At 36.7% G+C, this 20058-nt stretch overlaps 1 protein-coding gene across 1 annotated transcript in view; it reads right to left on the bottom strand.

Moving 5' to 3' along the window:
• Positions 1-2861: 2861 nt before the first annotated feature.
• Positions 2862-20058, bottom strand: part of LOC106129170 (ATP-binding cassette sub-family G member 1) — a 40691-nt gene continuing 23494 nt past the window's right edge. Inside the window, exons 4-13 of the mRNA XM_013327660.2 lie at positions 19531-19723; positions 19059-19204; positions 17910-18148; positions 16862-17002; positions 14708-14862; positions 11363-11531; positions 9494-9594; positions 8130-8285; positions 6886-7069; positions 2862-6077 (exon numbers count right to left, since the gene is read on the bottom strand). Of these exons, the coding sequence (XP_013183114.1) occupies positions 5923-6077; positions 6886-7069; positions 8130-8285; positions 9494-9594; positions 11363-11531; positions 14708-14862; positions 16862-17002; positions 17910-18148; positions 19059-19204; positions 19531-19723 (1639 nt within the window). The 3' untranslated portion in view covers positions 2862-5922. The remainder of the gene's footprint in view (positions 6078-6885; positions 7070-8129; positions 8286-9493; positions 9595-11362; positions 11532-14707; positions 14863-16861; positions 17003-17909; positions 18149-19058; positions 19205-19530; positions 19724-20058) is intronic.

Genomic DNA, 20058 nt, shown 5'->3' with positions numbered 1-20058 from the left:
ATAATAATATCATCCCCATGGATGTCGTAAACTGCGACTAAGGGAAAGGCTAATAAACTTGGAATTCTTCTTGTAGGCGATGTGTTAGCAACTTGTCACTATTTGAATCTCGATTTCATAATTAAGCCATTGAGCTGTTCGTGGCCTTTCAGTTTTTAAAAACTGTGGATCTGTCTACCCCGCATGGGATATAGACGTGATAATACATATATATGTATGTATGTAACTTATCTTGGACAAAAACGACACCAAATTTTTTCATTGTAATCTTATTATACAGCTCTACCTTGGTCTCCCCTAAAATTATTGGTCGAAATTGGGTTTCCATATTGCGAGTAGGTTGGGGTTTTCATAAGCAGGTCGGTTTCCTAAAATTAAAGGTTACCCTACAGTACGGACTAATGTAGGTGACTCAAAGACAGTGACATTTTCGTTATATTACCAGATTATTAATTATGTATTACAAGGCGATGGGCTAGCAACCTGTCCTTTGAATCTCAATCTATCATTAAGCCAAATAGCTGAACGTGGCCATTCAGTTTATTCAAGACTGTTGGCTCTGGCTACCCCGCAAGGGATATAGACGTGACCGTGACCGTGATATGTATGCATGTATTACTAGCTTTTGCGCGGGGTTTCGCTCCAGTGGGAAATTCCAGAAAAAAAGTAGCCTATGTCACTCACGATGGTCAATCCGCCAAAGGAAAATCAGTCCAGCAGTTTCTGAGTTTATTCGTTGCGAACATACAAATCTATTCTCTTCATTATAAGTGTGGATATGGACTAGTCAAACATATTGAGAGAGCGTCAGCAAGTTCTGTCGTCGAGCTATTAAAAGAGACTTAAAATAGCTTATATGACTATTTATCTATACTAATATTATAAAGCTGAAGAGTTTGTTTGTTTGAACGCGCTAATCTCAGGAACAATTGGTTCGAATTGAAAAATTCTTTTTGCGTTGAATAGACCATTTATCGAGGAAGGCTTTAGGCTATATAACATCACGCTGCAACTATAAGGAGCAAAGAAATAATTGAATATGTGAAAAAAGGGGAAAATTATCCGTCCTTGACGGCATCAATGATGCCCAAAATAACTATTCCACGCGGACGAAGTCGCAGGCACAGCTAGTCGTGTATATGTAACGCGAAAGTTTGACATCAGTTGCAGCATGAATGTAGGTATATTTTTTTAATATATACGGGACAAATTACACATATTGAGTTAGCCTCGAAGTAAGTTCGAGACTTGTGTTACGAGATATAATACTAACTCAACGACAGTATATTTTATAATGAATTTTATATAGATAAACAAGTAATAAGTTCTTTTCTCATCATGCCCTGGCCGGGATTCGAACCCGGGACCTCCGGTGTCACAGACAAGCCTACTACCGCTGCGCCACAGAGGACGTCAATTACTCGTATATTACGGACGGACATAGTCTTTTAATGTCTCTTATAATATCCTGTCGGTCTGGGGTATTATTGTTATCAATGTACTGTTTGTTGTCAACGTGTGCAAGATAATGCGGTGAACAATAAGTTCATAGGTCGTTAAAAACTGATTAAAACGACGATAGATATGATCGCAGCCCACTGTTCGTGGGATAGGAATAGCGTATTAATTTCTTCAATTTGCTCTATCGTTGCCGTGGGTAAATGATTTACAGGGACTTATTTTTTCTTTTCTCTTTTTATTATAGGTAATAAATAGTTTGTATATTGGTTTAAAAATATATTTCAATTATTCTTAAGACATTTTGTTCATTATTTGCTCTTGACTTTCTGTTCAAATTTCTATGAATGGAACATTCAACCTCTTTGTGTTGCTGTTTGTTTGTTGCTAACCAAGTGCTGGCCAGTTATAAAAACAATATTTCATTTTTTATTTGATTGAATGTTAGTGAAAAAAATTTTCTTAGAAATATAAAAATTTTGATATAGATATCGTATGGTTCTCGGCACTTAGAAGCATAGAACCACTCCTTATTTTTTCCATTGATGCCGTAAAAGTCGATTGAGGGAAATGCTTATAAACTAGGCATTGTTCTTGCAGGTGATGGGCTAGCAAACTGTCCCTATTCGAATCTTAATTCCATCTAAAGCCGAACATCTGAACGTATATTTTCAGTCTTTTCAAGACTGTTGGCTCTGTCTACCCCGCAAGGGATATAGACATCATTACATGTATGTATGGATTGGGTCCAGGATTCGGAGGACTACCCTGAAGTTTGACGCAATTGAATACAATTCTAGTCCAACCTTTATCATGATTGTAGCGGGAGCGATGATTCGGCTCGACCGCCACCAAAGGGAAGATCTTCCGCCAGGCTGGTGTGACGCCTGGGGAACCGCGCGACAGACGATGTTGTGTCGGAGGTTGTATTTATGCTCCAATCCATGAAATCTTTGAAATCGCGATTTAGATTCTTCGCTGCTATTGGTTGACCGCGTCAATTTCTTCGCGATGATTGACAGTTGTTATTTGATTGGATGTTGGCGTAGAGATGTCGCCACAATGATCCTGATAAGAAATGGGTGCGGTTCGCCAGCAAGGGTTGCGCAGGTCAGACGGCAAACTTTGTGTAAGACCCTGACTTTCAAACAGATCCAGAAGAAAGAAGGAGTCTTTTCCTTGGACTTTTTCCTGATTGGTACAATAGTGATTCTACATTCCTCACAATGTTTTCCCTTCACATCGAGGCAGCTGAATGTACAACCATAATTTCCTTGTTCAGTATATAATAAAGTTTATATAAGCATCATTAAAATGCAAAGATATCTAAGGAAAAAAGTGTATTAAAAGTGTAAAAATAAAACAACCTCATAGTTTGAAATAAATTATATTTACAGGAAACATTTTGTCAGTTCAACTATCGCCTTACACTACACAAGTTTCGCTGGTCGCAGAATTGTCAAGAAACTTACAATATAATATAATATATTACAGGTACAGTCACGAACAAATGTACCATTAGTGTCTGCAAATCTGTATATATTTTTAAATAAATAAATAAGTTGAATCCACACATATATTACATCTTGACCCATCATAGAGTAGACAAAAGCAACAGTAACAAGACTCATAGATTGTATTCGGTTGTCTAGAAATGAGATTCAGATTTAGGTTTATATGGTTATTATGCGCTTGAGTTGTTTAGCGTATATAGATAAATAAATAATAGAAAAACAGAAATTTAAACTATTTAGAGAGTTCTTTTTTTAAAAAAAGGTTAAAATGGCGGGGGCCATTTTATCTTTATGCTAAAACTGGTTATAGTCGTGACTGTACGATAGTTAATTTCTTGTTAATTATATTATTATACGAATATTGATTTTGACGGATTTATAAACGAGTTTTAGTGTATTGTCATAATTGTTCCCAAGAGTTGTTCCAGCCTTAAAAGGTAACAAAAGATTATATAAAAGGAAATCTATTTCCGAAATTGCTTTGAGTATTCGGAATTCATATTGTGTAAGTCACAGAATTATGTATAGACGTAACTCTTCACAAACAATATTGAAGTTACTCAGATCTTTTATTAAAATAACGTTAACTATTTTAACAAAATTAGACTTATCTATTCAGATCTATTATAGGAAGATAATTACAATGTCATAAGTCAGTCTTCCTAAAGCATAAAAGCTAAGTAACATGTACAAAGTCTTTATACGTTTGTTCCTAATTGTGCCTTAACTAAGCTATCGTCACATAAGTACATAATAACTTTGTTACCAGTAAATTTAAGTCAAAATAATGCAAAACGTTTTTATTTTCATGTCAAATTGCGAAACAAATGTATTTATAGTTTTTTGTCCTTTTTATTAGAAGTGTGTCTAAAAAGTGGAAAATAATTAAATTTAAGATGTTATTTCTAAACTGGCAACATCAATGACAAAGATTTTCTTAATATCATCGGTCAATTACAATTGTAGAATTTTATGATTGCTTTATAAAAAAAATGTTTCCATTTTTAAAATCAATTACCTTATTACTGATGCTTTACGTATTATTTTTCTTGGAATTTTGTTAATAAAAGAACAATGAAAAATAAGAGTTCTTCCTTCTTTCTTATCATCTTGTAAGTAATAAATTGATTTTCAATGCAAAATTAAATTATTTTCCTATTTAAATTATATTAAATTTATTAGATTACGGTGTTTTAATATAAGCCACCCCTTTCTAAAACTAAATTATAAATTATTTTTATAAATAAGGATTATATATGTATATAATATCTCAATATTAAAAGTATTTACCTAAAAATGTGCTAACTAAATTATAGTTCTCATTTATTTATTTCCATATTATTAAGGAACATGAATGAAATTTTGATACAATCATAATAAACACATTTGTTTAAATTTCAACAAAAATATTGTTTTTTTCATAGATGTTATTTAATTATATAAAAAAAAAATTAAAACCGAAGGTATATTTTTCATATACATTACTCGTGTCTAAATAATATTCGTCACAAAGAGAACAGTATCTACAAATATTTAACTAATACTTAGTCGTAAATTTAATATTTAATAGCGCTTACACAGAACAAGGAACCATATAGAATTAAAGAATTAAATCATAAGAGGAAATTATAAATTGCATACAATTTCTTGCATGTGTAAATGCTTTACGTAAACTCTCGATCATGGTGAAACATTTAAACATAATTTCTGATATTTTTAATTACATACACCTAATTTAATTTTTAAAACAAAATGTTACCAATTAGTCTCAAGTAACAAAATTGTAACTGAATTCGTGAAATTGAAAAGGGTTAAAAAAATTAATTATATTTTTTAAGGACAACTCTATTTACTTTTATTTAATAACTTTATTATAGGATTTCCCAAATTATCGATACCCACATGTTGATTTCTTGGATATTTTTTGGTATCTTATAAAATTAAAAAATATTACTTTGGCAAGAACTGACTCGAGATGTCTTAATACTTCAGTAAGACAATTGACAAAGTATTGAGCTTAGATGCTTATTGTTTTTTTTTTACTACTTTATATGGGCTTTCTGAAGTCCACCGAGCACCGCTCGGTTACCCAGGTACTTTTTGTTTAACATGTTTAAATTAGTTATCGAATCATTAAAAACGTCATTTAAAAAGCCGTCCCAATTATTGCTAAGTTAAAGGCAAGATATTCTGAATGTACGTAACTATTCCCATGATCGAGAGCTTATTGGCAAATATAGGCTACTTAATACTAAAGTGTCACCCATTTGTCGGATATCGGATCTGTGTTAAGAAATATTCAAAATTTTAGTTCATTATGTATCAAGACACGCACGGACGAAATTAAAGTGAATTTTTCTCTTAAAAACGCGTCTCTGACTGTACAGAATCATAGCCGTGATATTCAATATCAATTTTATTTCCAGTTTCAAAGATCTAACTAGACAGACAAATAAATAAATTAGTCGTAAAGAGTTTTGACAAAAAAGACAAGGAGCAGAAGAGCTTGTGTCGAACATGTAACAGTTTAGTTTTCAGATATTTATTTTTACGAAAAAAGATTGATGTTTTATGTAAGTGCACTTCTCTCTTCCTGGCGCGTCCCCAGTTGCACCCTCTGCTATTAAGCCTCAATACCGTGGTCTGCTTAGGTAGATCCAATTGTCCTTATATATTTAAAAAGCAAATTCAACAAATACACACAAAAACCAATAGACGATGTAATCAACCAACTATATTCAACAAAATCGCTGTGATTGGTCCGTTTCACACAAATCCTTTTTCACACATATCCGTTTTCACACATATCCGTTTTCACACATATCCGTTTTCACACATATCCGTTATTCACACATATCCGTTTTCACACATATCCGTTTTCACACATATCCGTTTTCACGCATATCCGTTTTCACAAATATCCGTTTTCACACATATCCGTTATTCCGCGTCACCGCTTGTTGAGCCGCAGCCACAGCGCGGCGCCCGTGAGCGCGTGCATGAGAACAGCGCTGCCCAGCACGAGCGCCATGTTGCCGCCGACATCCACTTCCGCCATGTCCATCTCTTTCAGGAACTTGCTCGGCGTTATGTAGTGGCAGTAGACTGTGAACGAATGGCTGCTTTTATAGAACATACATACATACATATGGTCACGTCTTTATCCCTTGTTGGGTAGACAGAGCCTACAGTCTTGATAAGACTGAATGGCCACGTTCAGCTATTTGGCTTAATGATAGAATTGAGATTCAAATAGTGACATTATTGGGTTAGGCTTACAAACTTGGGACTCTTTTTTTAGGCGATGGGTTAGCAACCTGTCACTTTTTCAATCTCAATTCTATCATTCTACATTTAACATGTAATAATAGACAAAATTTTAGATGCAATAATTGTAGAGCCTTCACAATGCGACGTACGATTACTTGTAAAAGGTAATTTACAACTTTGCGAACATTTGCTATGAAAATTATATAAGGGGTAATGCAAATGATACATAGTTAAGATCTCATTCCACACTGCTAGGATTCAAATGTCTTGTTAAAGCAGTAGATGGTGAACGGCGACGTGGAATCCAATCAGGCAGAAGCCGAACACAGGCATCAGGCAGGCGACTACCAAACCCACGAACATAATCGAGCATTACCGCATAATTAAAAACCACTTGTCTGCCCCAACGAACCACAGGAATAAGCAACTCTACGAGTATATTTAGATCTCCAGTCTTGGTAAGGTTAGGTAACCTTACCTAACCTAACCTTACCAAGAGGGTTATGACCAAAACACAGAAACAACAGAGAATCTCAACCTAATGTGAATCCCATTGTGATCACAGACAAATCTTTGGCATTTTCCTTCCCAAAGAACAACTACCCAGTAAACCTATGAATATAGAAGTATAAGACGCACTTACTCTTATTACAGTGAATCTTGGTCCTGTTAAAGCCGTAGACGGAGTGTACGGCGACGTGGAAGCCCGCCCTGAAGTAGGAGATGTGGTGGAGCCACCGGAACACGTACGGCGTGTCAGACAGCGCCAGGCAGAAGCCGAACACGGAGAACAGGCACGCCACTACGGGGCCCACGAACACGGCGATCTGGACGGTGGAATGATTGATTGAATGATGAATGAAATGATGATGAAGCTAAAGTTAGTGTTACCAACTCCTTAGAGTGTTCCGAACTCCTTTGTAGAGGACAAACATTTTGTAATTTAAAAAAAATAAGATAAATAAATGACAGTCTGTTTTGAGCGTGCACCATCTTTTCTTTACCAGCGTAAATATTTTTTTTATTTTCAGCATATTTCCTATAGTTAGATCTGTGTTTTGACGCTTTGATTTAAAAGTAAAAGTAAGTGATTTGAAAATTTAATTGCTTCTTACGACAGTTACAAAATAATTGGTTTTAATTATTTAATTTTGTAAAACTTTAGCGTATTCCTATTGTGATGTGATTCGCCTATGATTGACGGCCTCTGTGGCGCAGCGGTAGTGCGCTTGTCTGTGACACCGGAGGTCCCGGGTTCGAATCCCGGCCAGGGCATGATGAGGAACGAACATTCTCTGATTGGCCTGGGTCTTGGATGTTTATCTATCTAAGTAATTATTATAAAATATAGTATCGTTGAGTTAGTATCTCGTAACACAAGTTTCGAAACTTACTTTGAGGCTTACTCAATCTGTGTAATTTGTCCAGTATTTTTTATTTATGATTAACAAGTAACAAGTGTTAGTACGTATGTAAAAAGTGTATTGATTAATGGGCCCTTTTGGTAAGCAACTTGGGACCAAAACCAATTTAGGGAGGCTTTTTGGAAATTTTAATTCTAAATGGTATACACCAACAGACAGTCATCAATAACGTACAATTCTGTAAAAACATTCTGTAAAAAACTACCCAAGTCTCGTTGGAGCTGCTAGTTTATTTATAAAAAGTAATGAAATCTAGACAAAATCGTGCCAAATCTAAGGTTTTCTTTATTTGTTCTCCATCATACCTTTGGGCTGGGATTTGAACCTGCAGCCTTCAATAGCACCTGCGCCACTATCACCATGAAAATATGAACAGACGGCGTGATCTGTCAGAAAGAATCATTCTTCGGGTAGTTCACGATTCTCATGACGTTCACAGCGAGGCGAGGACAAGGATACTTACTTTAGTAGGAGTGGTGGATCCTATGAAGTAACCCCACGCCTGGGCGCAGAGCGAGGTAGCTACTATCGTGGCCAGGAAGAGGGTGGCTCTGGTGGGCTCCAAAGGGTTATCAGTCAGCCAATATGACAGTACCACGTAGGAAACGCACGATAACATCTGAAATTAATTTTTTTTTGTCCATCCTATTTGGTTTATGCATACATACATAAAATCACGCCTCTTTCCCGGAGGGGTAAGCAGAGACTACCTCTTTCCACTTGCCACGATCCCTGCATACTTCTTTAGCTTCATTCACATTCATAACTCTCTTCATGCAAGCTCGGCGGTTTCGGGTACTTTTGACCCGACCCTTTACCAGGACGTCCTTAATTTGATCAAGATACGTTCGTTTATGCACATAAAGTTTTATTTATAAATTCAAATTCAAAATTTTTATTCATTATTATAGAATACTTCATATCGCTTAATAATTGTCAAAACGTATGGTTCAACAACATTGGTTGACGTCAAATAAATTACTTAAAACTAAGTTTACTTATAAACACTTCATACTACTAACAATAGATTACAATTAAATCAAAGTTAAAACTAAAACTACTTATAAAAAGAAAGAAAAAACGATGACTACAAACTAAAATTTAATTTACAAATTGTACAGTCCCTGCATAGTATCAACATGCGGGAGTGTGCCCAGAAGGCTGGCAGCATTGCCAATTTGAATGGCAATGCTGATTCTCTGAGCCAGATAATTTCCTGCCCTCCGGTCACGAGATACTTCTATCAGCTTTTTCGACAATTGTCGGAAAAGCTGATGGGCAGATGGGCCCCCCGGTCCCAGAGTTTCTACCCCAAAAGATTAAAAAGTATAGGTATTTCCGATACCTACATATTTGCGCCTTTTGAGGTTTTCCGCCTCATTTGCAGCAGAACCAGCTTTAGATTTGGTAACCTGAAGATGAGACGGCGCAAGGGTGTCGACACAAGTAGCATCCCACAACAAAGGCCGCCCCAATCTCCAGGGTACCAAAGTCATACCATCCGGTCTCTTGCCATCATCAAAATTAAAACCAATTTAATAGTACACATGAAGTGCCGTGTGGTTCCCGGCACCAGTACAAAAAAGAATAGGACCACTCCATCTCTTACCCATGGATGTCGTAAAAGGCGACTGAGGGATAGACTTACAAGCTTGGGATTCTGTTTTTAGGCGATGGGCTAGCAACCTGTCAGTATTTGAATCTCAATTCTATCATTAAGCCAAATAGCTGAACGTGGCCACAGTGACTGTTGACTCTGTCTACCCCGCAAGGGGTATAGACGTGACCATATGTATGTATGTAGGTTAATAATAATGGTGTCCGTACCTGGAAGGGTAGTTCCACTGCCAATATCGATATTATGTACGGGCCCAGAGAATACCATTTGTTGAAATATTCTCCCTTGAGTATGTCCATCTCTAGCGGAACTGAAATATAAATAAAATTAGGAATTATTAATACATATATTATATTAACTTATATTGTTTCCACGCAATATTGTTTAAATTAACTTCAACTTACATTGTTTGAACGCGCTAATCTCAGGAACTACTGGTGCGAATTGCAAAAATTTATTTTTGTGTTGAATAGACCATTTATCGAGGAAGGCTTTTGGCTATATAGCATCACGCTTCAACTATTAGGAGCGAAGAAATAATGGAATATGTGAAAAAAACGGGGAAAATTATTCACCCTTGAGGGCTTTAGTGATGTCATGATGAAACTCTTCCACGCGGACGGAGTCGCAAGCACAGCTAGTAAGTCATAATACTCATGTTTGGTTTAAAAGTTATTCATCACTTATTTAAACGCTTTTGTAATCATGTAATAGTGATTTTAGTATATTTTAATCTTGTAATTATATTTTATTGAAAACATGTGCAGTATAATCTATCAGAGTATTACTCAACGCACTGATAGATAAACAAGGTCAGATCATTGGAAAGGGAAATGTTTATTGACATGTAGGTATAGAGATGATTATGAAATAATTTCTACACCTTTCCTAAATCATCTTTTACAGACAAACAATATCAGTAATAAAAGAAAAGGTCGGAGTGGGAAGACCTAGACGAACGTTTCTTGATCAAATTAACGACGTTCTGGTAAAGGGTCAGGTCAAGAGTACCCGAAACCGCCGAGCTTGCTTGAAGAGAGTTATGAATGTGGATGGAGCGAAGAAAGTATGCAGAGATCGTGGCAAGTGGAAAGAGGTAGTCTCTGCCTACCCCTCCGGGAAAGAGGCGTGATTTTATGTATGTGTGTATATCAGTAATAATTACAAGACACATAAGACAATCAAGGTGTCTGTTTCGTTTTTGAATTGACATTAAATCGACACTAAATTGACACACAAACATAATTTATCACATTTAAATTTATTCATTCCATTAGTAAATTACAATAGTTATATACATATATCACATTGTAAAATGATCAAATAACAACATCGTCAAAAAATAAAGTCATAAATTACCTATAATCCACCCTTTAGTTTTGTCTGTAGGTACAAAGGCGCCCAGAACAATTAATGCATAATTACTGGAAAGATATGGTCATTTTTTCTTTGCACCAAAAACGAGTCAGTGCGACAGTCTCCAATATTTTTTTAAATTCGGTGCCTAGTTTCTACGGCTATGGGTACAAAATAATATTTAAATCATACTTATAAACAAAAAAAAAATGTCGTATGTTTATGACAGATTTTATTTGGCAATTGAAGTTAATTTTAGAAAATAGAATGATGTAAAAAATTTAGAAATTTAGTAAAAAGATTGAAGTTATTTTAATTGACGATGACTATTGACTAATTTCTGAAGTCGGTTAAAGTTATGGTCTTACACGTAACTCTGTTAGGTAACCGTTAGTAGGTAAATAGGATGAGAGGCGTAGCTATGAAACTATCTCATGAATGGAAAAAACATTGATGGATCATTCTCTTTGCGATTGTTAACATTCTTATTCATATCGTATTATATTTATAATCTTGAATTTTTGTTTGTAAGGAATGTTATAATAAACAAACATGACAATTTCTAGACCCAGCGGTGTTGTAAATACTTTGTGTGTCAGTTAGCAACATATTAATGGAAGAATTTTATATTTAAGTACTTATTTATGAAGAATACACGTTACAATTTAACGAAGACGAACAACAGAACCCAAATGAATTTATAAAAAAAAATATATACTTACAAGACAACGTGACTGACATCTTTCCTGTATATACCACGAGCAGCATAGACCCGTATAGGTAGACGTAGTTGCCCAGCACGCTGCTGGCTTCGCTGCCCACACCCAGGTACAGGTAGCCGAAGATCAGGGCTATCACCACGTGCGCCGCCACCCTTAGCATGAATAGAGACTGGAAGGGAAGAGAGAAAGAGAGTTTGAACATACATAACTACAGTACCTTTATCATTTTTAATACACCGATGACAGCTGTCAAATTTTCGTATGGCGCGAAAATATTTGAGATTATTAGCCAATGAGAGTGCGTCATTTGAACCCGCGTACTAAATGTCTGCTATTCAGAGCGAAATAGCAGTTGACATTTTTTTTTGATTTTAACTTTAATGTACTTCTAATACAGTCGTTATTTTATTGAGTTTTCGGCGATTCGACAATAGGTTGCACTTTTCTGCGATGCCGAATATTGGCGATGCAACTTACGTAAGAAGTCGTATCTATTGTAAATCCAAAACATGATCCAATATGGGTGAAGATCCCGTGCAAAGGCTGTGGAGGTCAGACGGGAGTCATTCCTTGTAAAGGTCTAACTTACTGTAAGACGATGGTCATAAGGTGCACCCCGGGCTCATGTCCAAAGAGGTTAGGATATATTATATTATGTGTATTACCTTATTTTTTATCGTTGGCCAAATTGTTTTGTATGTTTGTTTGTTTATAAAGTAGAAAAATAATAATTAATTCTGCTATCAATTACAATAACACAATAAAATAAATATAATAATGAAGATTCGCAATTTAATATGATTTTCCCACGATCATCTTATGTTTACAATACAATACACATTTTCTTTATAGCCCATAAAAATACTACATACATACATATGTAGTAGGAACATACATTATGAATATGTTGAGCAAAGGCGGACTTATCGCTAAGCAATCTCTTCCAGTTAACCTTTAGGTAGTGAAAGGTAAAATCCTGGAACCGGGTGGGCAGCATAGCTAACAGATATTAGTGTATAATAAATGGCTCGACTGGCAAAAGAAGCACGAAAGCAGAATAAATGCAGTGGAAATGAGAGCGTTAAGGAGTATGTTGAGTGTGAAATTGAGTGACCGGATAAGGAACAGCGTGATAAGGGAATGTTGTGATATGAAAGATGTAGTTACAGGAATAGAAAAGGGTATGTTGAGATGGTTCGGTCATGTGGAGAGGATGAATGAAAACAGGTTGACTAAGCAGATATACAAGGAGAGAGGAGGGAAAGGTCGGAGTGGGAAGACCTAGACGAACGTATCTTGATCAAATTAAGGACATCCTGGTAAAGGGTCAGGTCAAAAGTACCCGAAACCGCCGAGCTTGCATGAGGAGAGTTATGAATGTGGATGAAGCGAAGGAAGTATGCAGAGATCGTGGCAAGTGGAAAGAGGTAGTCTCTGCCTACCCCTCCGGGAAAGAGGCGTGACTTTATGTATGTATGTATAATAAATAAACTATGAATGTACATAAACTATAAATTGTCTTACACAGTCTACATACAATAAATAAAATTCTACACAAAATAAATAAATATATGCATATCTATATAAAATAGCCTATTAGGAACAAAGTTATAAAGTATAGTTCGTTTTAAAGTTACTTATTGTTTGTGAGGTGCGTATGTCAAGACGTAAAGCATTCCACAAACGCACGGCCTGAACTATAAAGGATTTAGAGTAGGCTGCACTCATATTAATAGGAGTATTGAGGCGAAGGGCAAATAGACTAAGGGAAGTGTGACTGTTATTCTGATGAAAAAGGCGCAGCGCTCTTTTAGAAACTTAGGAGTTGAAGGAATGAAAAGTACAGAAAAAAGAAGCTACTTGAGTTGTGCACGGAAAGAGGAGATGTGGTCTTAACTATTTGCGTAAGCCAAATATTAAATTGATAAATCAATTATGCTTCGCAATAATAAATAAAAACTGAACAATACTGTTATATCTTTCTTTATGACCGACCCTTAACTTGAATGACGTGGGTAAAGTTTATTGTTTTACCTCATAATCTAAGTTTTAATGTAATTGCTTTGTTATCTCAGAAGTAGCAAAGATCGTGGTTTGTTTATGCAGTTTAATGCAATTGTAGTCACAGAATTATTAATTGTTCTAAGTGACGCACACGGTACTGCAATTTTATAGATCTATAAATTTATAGCAAATTATAACGCAGTTTGTGGGAATTTTCAAGGCAAGGGTTTGTTCACGTGGTCCCATGGCGTTAGCCCCGGCTGAGTCCCCACCTTTTTGGAGGTGCCGTTTAGTAATAAACAGAGATCGAAAATTCGGATGCATATTTACCTAAAGTTGGGGTGTTGGGTTAGTATGGAACGTACTTGTGTACCTCAAAAATTCCGGGATTCGGCATTGATTACATTTAATGTTCAAATTATGTATTCGAATGCAAATTTACCTAAAGTTGAGGTGGATTCAAAATAATTCGAATCCTGAAAGCAAGAAGCCGCCTCCATACTTTCTTAGCCAAAATATTAGTTTAGGTAAATATGCATCCGCTTATCCTAATCTCTAGTAATAAAACTATTATATATATAACTTAGCCATATGGAGATCTAATAATAAAATCCGTAAAATATTTTTTTTATTGTTGGTCCATGTAAATCCTAAGCCTTTGTAAATCATTTATTTTTCTTCTGAGTCATGTTGGGTACATTAAAAATAAATAATCATAAAAAATCTCAGTTGAATGCCTTTCTCTTTGTTACTTAGGTATTAAAAAACTAGAAAATCAGACAATACGAGAAAGTAAGTATTGCGCCGTGTGGTTCCCAGCACCAATAGAAAAAAGAATAGGTCCACTTCCTTACCATGGATATCGTAAAAGGCGAAGAGACAGGCTTATAAACTTGGGATTCTTTTTTTAGGCGATGGGCTAGCAACCTGTCACTATTTAAATATAAATTTCATCACTAAGCCAAATAGCTGAACGTGGCCATTTATTCTTCAAGACTGTTGGCTCAGTCTACCCCGCATGGGATATAGACGTGACCATATGTATGTATGTATGTACTAAGCCAAACAGCAGAACGTTGCCCATTAGTTTGTTCAAAACTGCTAGCTCTGTCTTCCCCGCAAGGGATATATACGTGATTGTATATGTAATCCTACTACTATTATAAAGGCGAAAGTTTGTATGGATGTTTGTTACTCTTTCACGCAAAAACTACTGAACCGATTACCATGAAATTTGGTAGCTGAAGAGAATAACACATAGGCTACTTTTTATCCCAGAGTTCCCGCGGGATTGATAGGGTTTCCATGCGGACGAAGTCGCGGGCGGCCTCTAGTACTCACATAGTTCCTAGTGGTCATGAGATAATTTCTATACAGCAGTATCCACGTCTGCCGCAGCAGGCCGGACTGTCTGTACATCGTCTTGGAGAACTGTCTTTGGTGTTTCGAATCTGACAGAAGATTCTTCGTCTTCGCCTTCAGCTCTGATGGTATTTCTAAAACAAAAATAAAAGATATTAATTATACATCTCATATTTTAAAGTCTCATGTCGAAATGTTCGGCCAACATCTATTTTTTATACCCCTTAGGTTTGTCCACAGCAGCTAGTTTAAACTTTAAACTAAACTTGTGCACTACTATTTCTTGTGTTTATCATTCCTAATTGTTATTCCTATATGGTCTTGGATCTATTATCTATAAAAGTATTTATTATAAAATATAGTATCGTTGAGTTAGTATCTCATAACACAAGTCTCGAACTTACTTCGAGGCTAACTCAATCTGTGTAATTTGTTCCGTACTTATTTATTTATTTATATTTATTTAATATTCATTTTACAAATTTTATTACAATCAATTAAGGTGTATATATATATATATATACATATATATATATATATATACACCTTAATTATAATCAATTAAGGTGTATATATACACCTTAATTGATGTATGTAAGAAAAACTTATTTATAGTATTTTAATCACGTACGCATAATTCATGGCGTGAATTATTTGTTATGGTTTTCCCGAGAGTATATTATTGCAAACATTTATATATACATATAACCAAATAACCACGTTTATATCCCTTGCGGGGTAGACAGAGCCAACAGTCCAGAAAATACTGATAAGTCACGTTCAGCTGTTTGGCTTAATGATAGAAGTGAGATTCAAATATTGACAGGTTGCTATCCCATCGCCTACAAAAAGAATCGCAAGTTCGCCTATCCCTTAGTCGCCTATCCCTGGGAAAGAGATGGAATGGTCCTATTCTTTTTTGTTTTGGTGCCGGGAACCACACGGCATTAGTATATTACTGGGTTTATCTAGATGACTTCATCGTGCAAAATATCATCTCTATGCTGTAAATAAGTTGATGTTAAAATGTTTAGCTCATAGTAAATTACTGAGGTAAGCAGAGATTCATGAGAAGTCTAAAGATTTCTTGTTGCCACTTGTCTAATTAGTAAAGCTCCGACCCGTATCAATAGATCAATTAACGTGTGAAATGATAAGGGACCCTTACCCCTTTCACTCAATTAACTTTACAGAAAATCATCAATTAATCATGATATTATTCCCATGTGCCGTGTGGCTCCCGGCACCAATACAAAAAAGAATACGACCACTCCATCTCTTTCCCATGGATGTCGTAAAAGGCGACTAAGGGATAGGGTTAAAAACTTGGGATCCTTTTATAGGCGATGTGCTAGCAACCTGTCACTATTTGAATCTCAATTCTATCATTAAGCCAAATAGCTGAACGTGGCCTTTCAGTTTTTTGAAGACTGTTGACTCTGTCTACCTTGTTGCAATGGCAATTTGTTGCTGCTTCAAAACTTTTAATCAGTCGATTTTAATCCACTTGCAAATGTAAATGCATATAGATAAAATAGGAATGACAATTCTTAGAATGAAATAGATCAGATTTATTATACAAGGTATCACTTATTGACGTCACATCACTTAAAACTAATTATATCTACTACCGCTTCCAAAGCGCATGTGCAGAAGAAGCGGTAGAACAAACTACACTGCAGCATTTTCACCGGACGTCAAATTTCATATATACATATCGTGGATGAATGCACATTCTCTACACTTAAAAAGAGAATGAATATAAAACTAATGATTTCATACATACATATAGTCACGTCTTTATCCTTTGCGAGATAGACAGAGCCACCAGTCTTGAAAAGACTGAATGGCCACGTTCAGCTATGTGGCTTTAAAATAGTATTGAGATTCAAATAGTGACAGGTTGCTAGCCCATCGCCTCAAAGAAGAATGCCAAGTTTGTAAGCATATCCCATTAGTCGCCTTTTACGTCCATGGGAAAGAGACGGAGTGGTTCTATTCTTTTTTGTATTTGTGCCGGGAACCACACGGCACCTTGTTGCAATGGCAATTTGTTTACACTTAAAAAAAGAATGAATATAAAACTAATGAATTCAATACGAATATTTCTGAACTAATTTAAGTTCCACTTACCCAGGGGACCAGGTAACGCTGGTATGGTGGGTATGTGCGGCTCCCAGCTCCCGTTGGCCAGCTGTTCAGGTTTGAACTGCTCCATCGTCTTCGCTACCTTGATTAGGTCTACTTCATACTCCCCTGATGCCACTTCCATCACTGCAAGGAATCATGGGTGATTTAGTTTATCTTACTAATGTAGTATATCTACTAGCCATGGCTAGTATATACCTTGCGGGGTAGACAGAGCCAACAGTTTTGAAAGACGTTCAGCTGTCAGGCTTAATAATAGAAGTTTGCGTGAATGAATAACAAACATGCATCAATTCAATATAAAAAAGAAAAGTACCACTCCATCGCTTTCCCATGGAAAATCGTAAAAAGCGATTTAGGAATAGGCTCATCTTTTTTTTAGGCGATGAGCTAGCAACCTGTGACTTTTGAAAACTTAATTCTATCATTAAGTCAGTATTTTCAAGACTGTTGGCTCTGTCTACCTCGCAAGGAATGTTGGCGTTATTATATGTATGTATGCTCAGACACACACATAATAAAGGACGGCCTCTGTGGCGCAGCGGTAGTGCGCTTGTCTGTGACACCGGAGGTCCCGGATTCGAATCTCGGCCAGGGCATGATGAGGAACGAACTTTTTCTGATTGGCCTGGGTCTTGGATGTTTATCTATATAAGTATTTATTATAAAATATAGTAGCGGTGACTTAGTATCTCGTAACACTACTCTAAGTCTCGAACTTACTTCGAGGCTAACTCATTCTGTGTGATTTGTCCCGTATTTATTTATTTTAATAAAGAGTTTACAGTGCCGTGTGGTTCCCGGCACCAATACAAAAAAGAATAGGACCACTCCATCTCTTTCCCATGGTTGTCGTAAAAGGCGACTAAGGGATAGGCTTATAAAATTGCGATCCTTTTTTTAGGCGATGGGCTAGCAACCTGTCACTATTTGAATCTCAATTCCATCATTAAGCCGAGCAGCTGAACGTGGCCATTCAGTCTTTTCGGGACTATATGTATGTATGTATGTAAGAGTTTACAAACAAACTCACAAAAATCTGCAGGATTATGATAGGGCGGGCACCGTAAGTCAGCACTGGCCAGGGCCGGCAGGAGATGAACCCTGGGTCCATTGTACAAAGTCCTTCCATTTGACAAACAGTACACAGAGTCTATCTTCTCGAACAGAAGGGCTGAGGGCTGGTGTATGGTCGCAATGAGGGTCCGACCCCCCCGGGCCAGGCCGTTGAGGAGCGCGATGAGGGATGCTGATGAGGAAGAGTCCAAGCCCCTGTAAGAAATAGAAGTGTTGAACATAAAGACTTCTTTTATCCAAATATCTTAGCTAAAAGAAAATGTGAAGGTGATATTGATGAGACACTCAAGTTAAGCGCAGTCCGAATGATCGTATTCGTAAAATGAATTAAATCTTTGATTTATTTTAATCATCAAAACTAAGGAATGAAGAGTAAGAGTTGTCTTGGATGGGGGAGCTGTAGGTAACATAGATTTTAATCTCCAATTTTCACCAAATTGAATGAAAGACTCTCACTTCTTACTTATGGTTTCCTTAACAATGTTAATTCACCTTTTTTCTATCTACGATGTCTTCCATATTTTTCCCATGGATGTCGTAAAAAGCGATTAATAAACTTATAAAATTGGACTCTGTATGGTTTGTAGCAATGGGAGACAGGCGTGATGGTATGTATGCATGTACATATGTATGTACTACAAATAGCTACGATCCATTAGCCTACTCGCAGAAGTTCTCACGAAAGCGGTAGCCAAAGTAGTCCAAAAAGGTCACAATACTTCCATGCTTGAGAAAAATGGGCTTCTGCATTCTGCAAGTTAGACAAACGACAACAATGTCATTTGAGGTCTAACTTATCTACTACTAGCTGTGCCCGCGACTTCGTCCGCGTGGAATAGTTATATTGGGCATCATTGAAGCCCTCAAGGACGAATAATTTCCCCCATTTTTTTCACATTTTCCATTATTTATTTGCTCCTCATAGTTGCAGCGTGATGTTATATAGCCTAAAGCCTTCCTCGATAAATGGTCTATTCAATGCAAAAAGATTTTTCCAATTCGAACCAGTAGTTCCTGAGATTAGCGCGTTCAAACAAACAAACAAACTCTTCAGCTTTATAATATGAGTATAGATTCATGATATTAACTATCACAAGATACTCACGTGGTTGGTTCGTCGAGGAACAGCAGCGAGGGGTCTGACAGCAGTTCAAGAGCTACCGCCAGCCGTCTTCTTTGTCCACCAGACAGGTCTCTGCTCAGAGTCTGTGATGTGCCGCTTAGCCCTAGTAAGGCCAGGATTTCGTGTACCTGTCAATGTGATTATATATATACATATGGTCACGTCTATATCTCTTGCTGGGTAGACAGAGCCAACAGTCTTGAAAAGACTGAATGGCCACGTTCAGCTTTTTGGCTTAATGATAGTATTGAGATTCAAATAGTGACAGGTTGTAAGCCTACCCCTTAGTCGCCTTTTACGACATCTGAATGAATACTGGGCAAAATCTTATCCTTGTCATACTTTACAAGGCCATACAGCAGTTTTTAAACTTTCAATTTCTTTGAAAAGTTTCAATTGAATCCTCCCAAACCGGTCACATTTATTAACCAATACAAATAATTACGAAACTCACTTTCTCCTTTCGCTCTTGAGGCGAGAAGTCGGCCAGTTTAAGCGCGGCTGCCAGAGACATGGCTTCGTAGACTGTCAGGTGCGCGCGCAGGTCATCTTGCTGGCGGATGTAGCGCGCGCCGCCGCGGCCTGTGGATTGGGAGGCGCACGCGCATACGCCGTTCACTGAAATCTCTCCTTTGGCGCCGCGTGTCCTGTTGGTAGAAATTTGTGAAAGCGCGAAAAAGTATAGCAATGTGAAGGGTATTTTGATGGTTGGACAAAGGCGTTTGGTTTTCCGTTTTTTTTTTTTTAGATATGGTACCTATACCTCATAATCATTAAATCTATCGCATGAAAGATTCCCAAGGAAGGTCAATGAGCGACACTTTATCATGTTTATAAATTTTCCGTTTTACAAAAATTTCTTTATCAACCATGGATGATGTGAACTTTCACCGATGATTGAGAAGCCGCAGCTGAATTATAATCACGTCTATATCCCTTGCGGGGTAGACAGAGCCAATGGTCTTGGAAAGACTGTAAGGTC

This window comes from Amyelois transitella, chromosome 14 (assembly GCF_032362555.1).
Source record: "Amyelois transitella isolate CPQ chromosome 14, ilAmyTran1.1, whole genome shotgun sequence".
NCBI classification, from domain to species: domain Eukaryota; kingdom Metazoa; phylum Arthropoda; class Insecta; order Lepidoptera; family Pyralidae; genus Amyelois; species Amyelois transitella.
The sequence above is the reverse complement of the archived record's forward strand: the minus strand, read 5'-3'. Positions and strand labels throughout refer to the sequence as shown.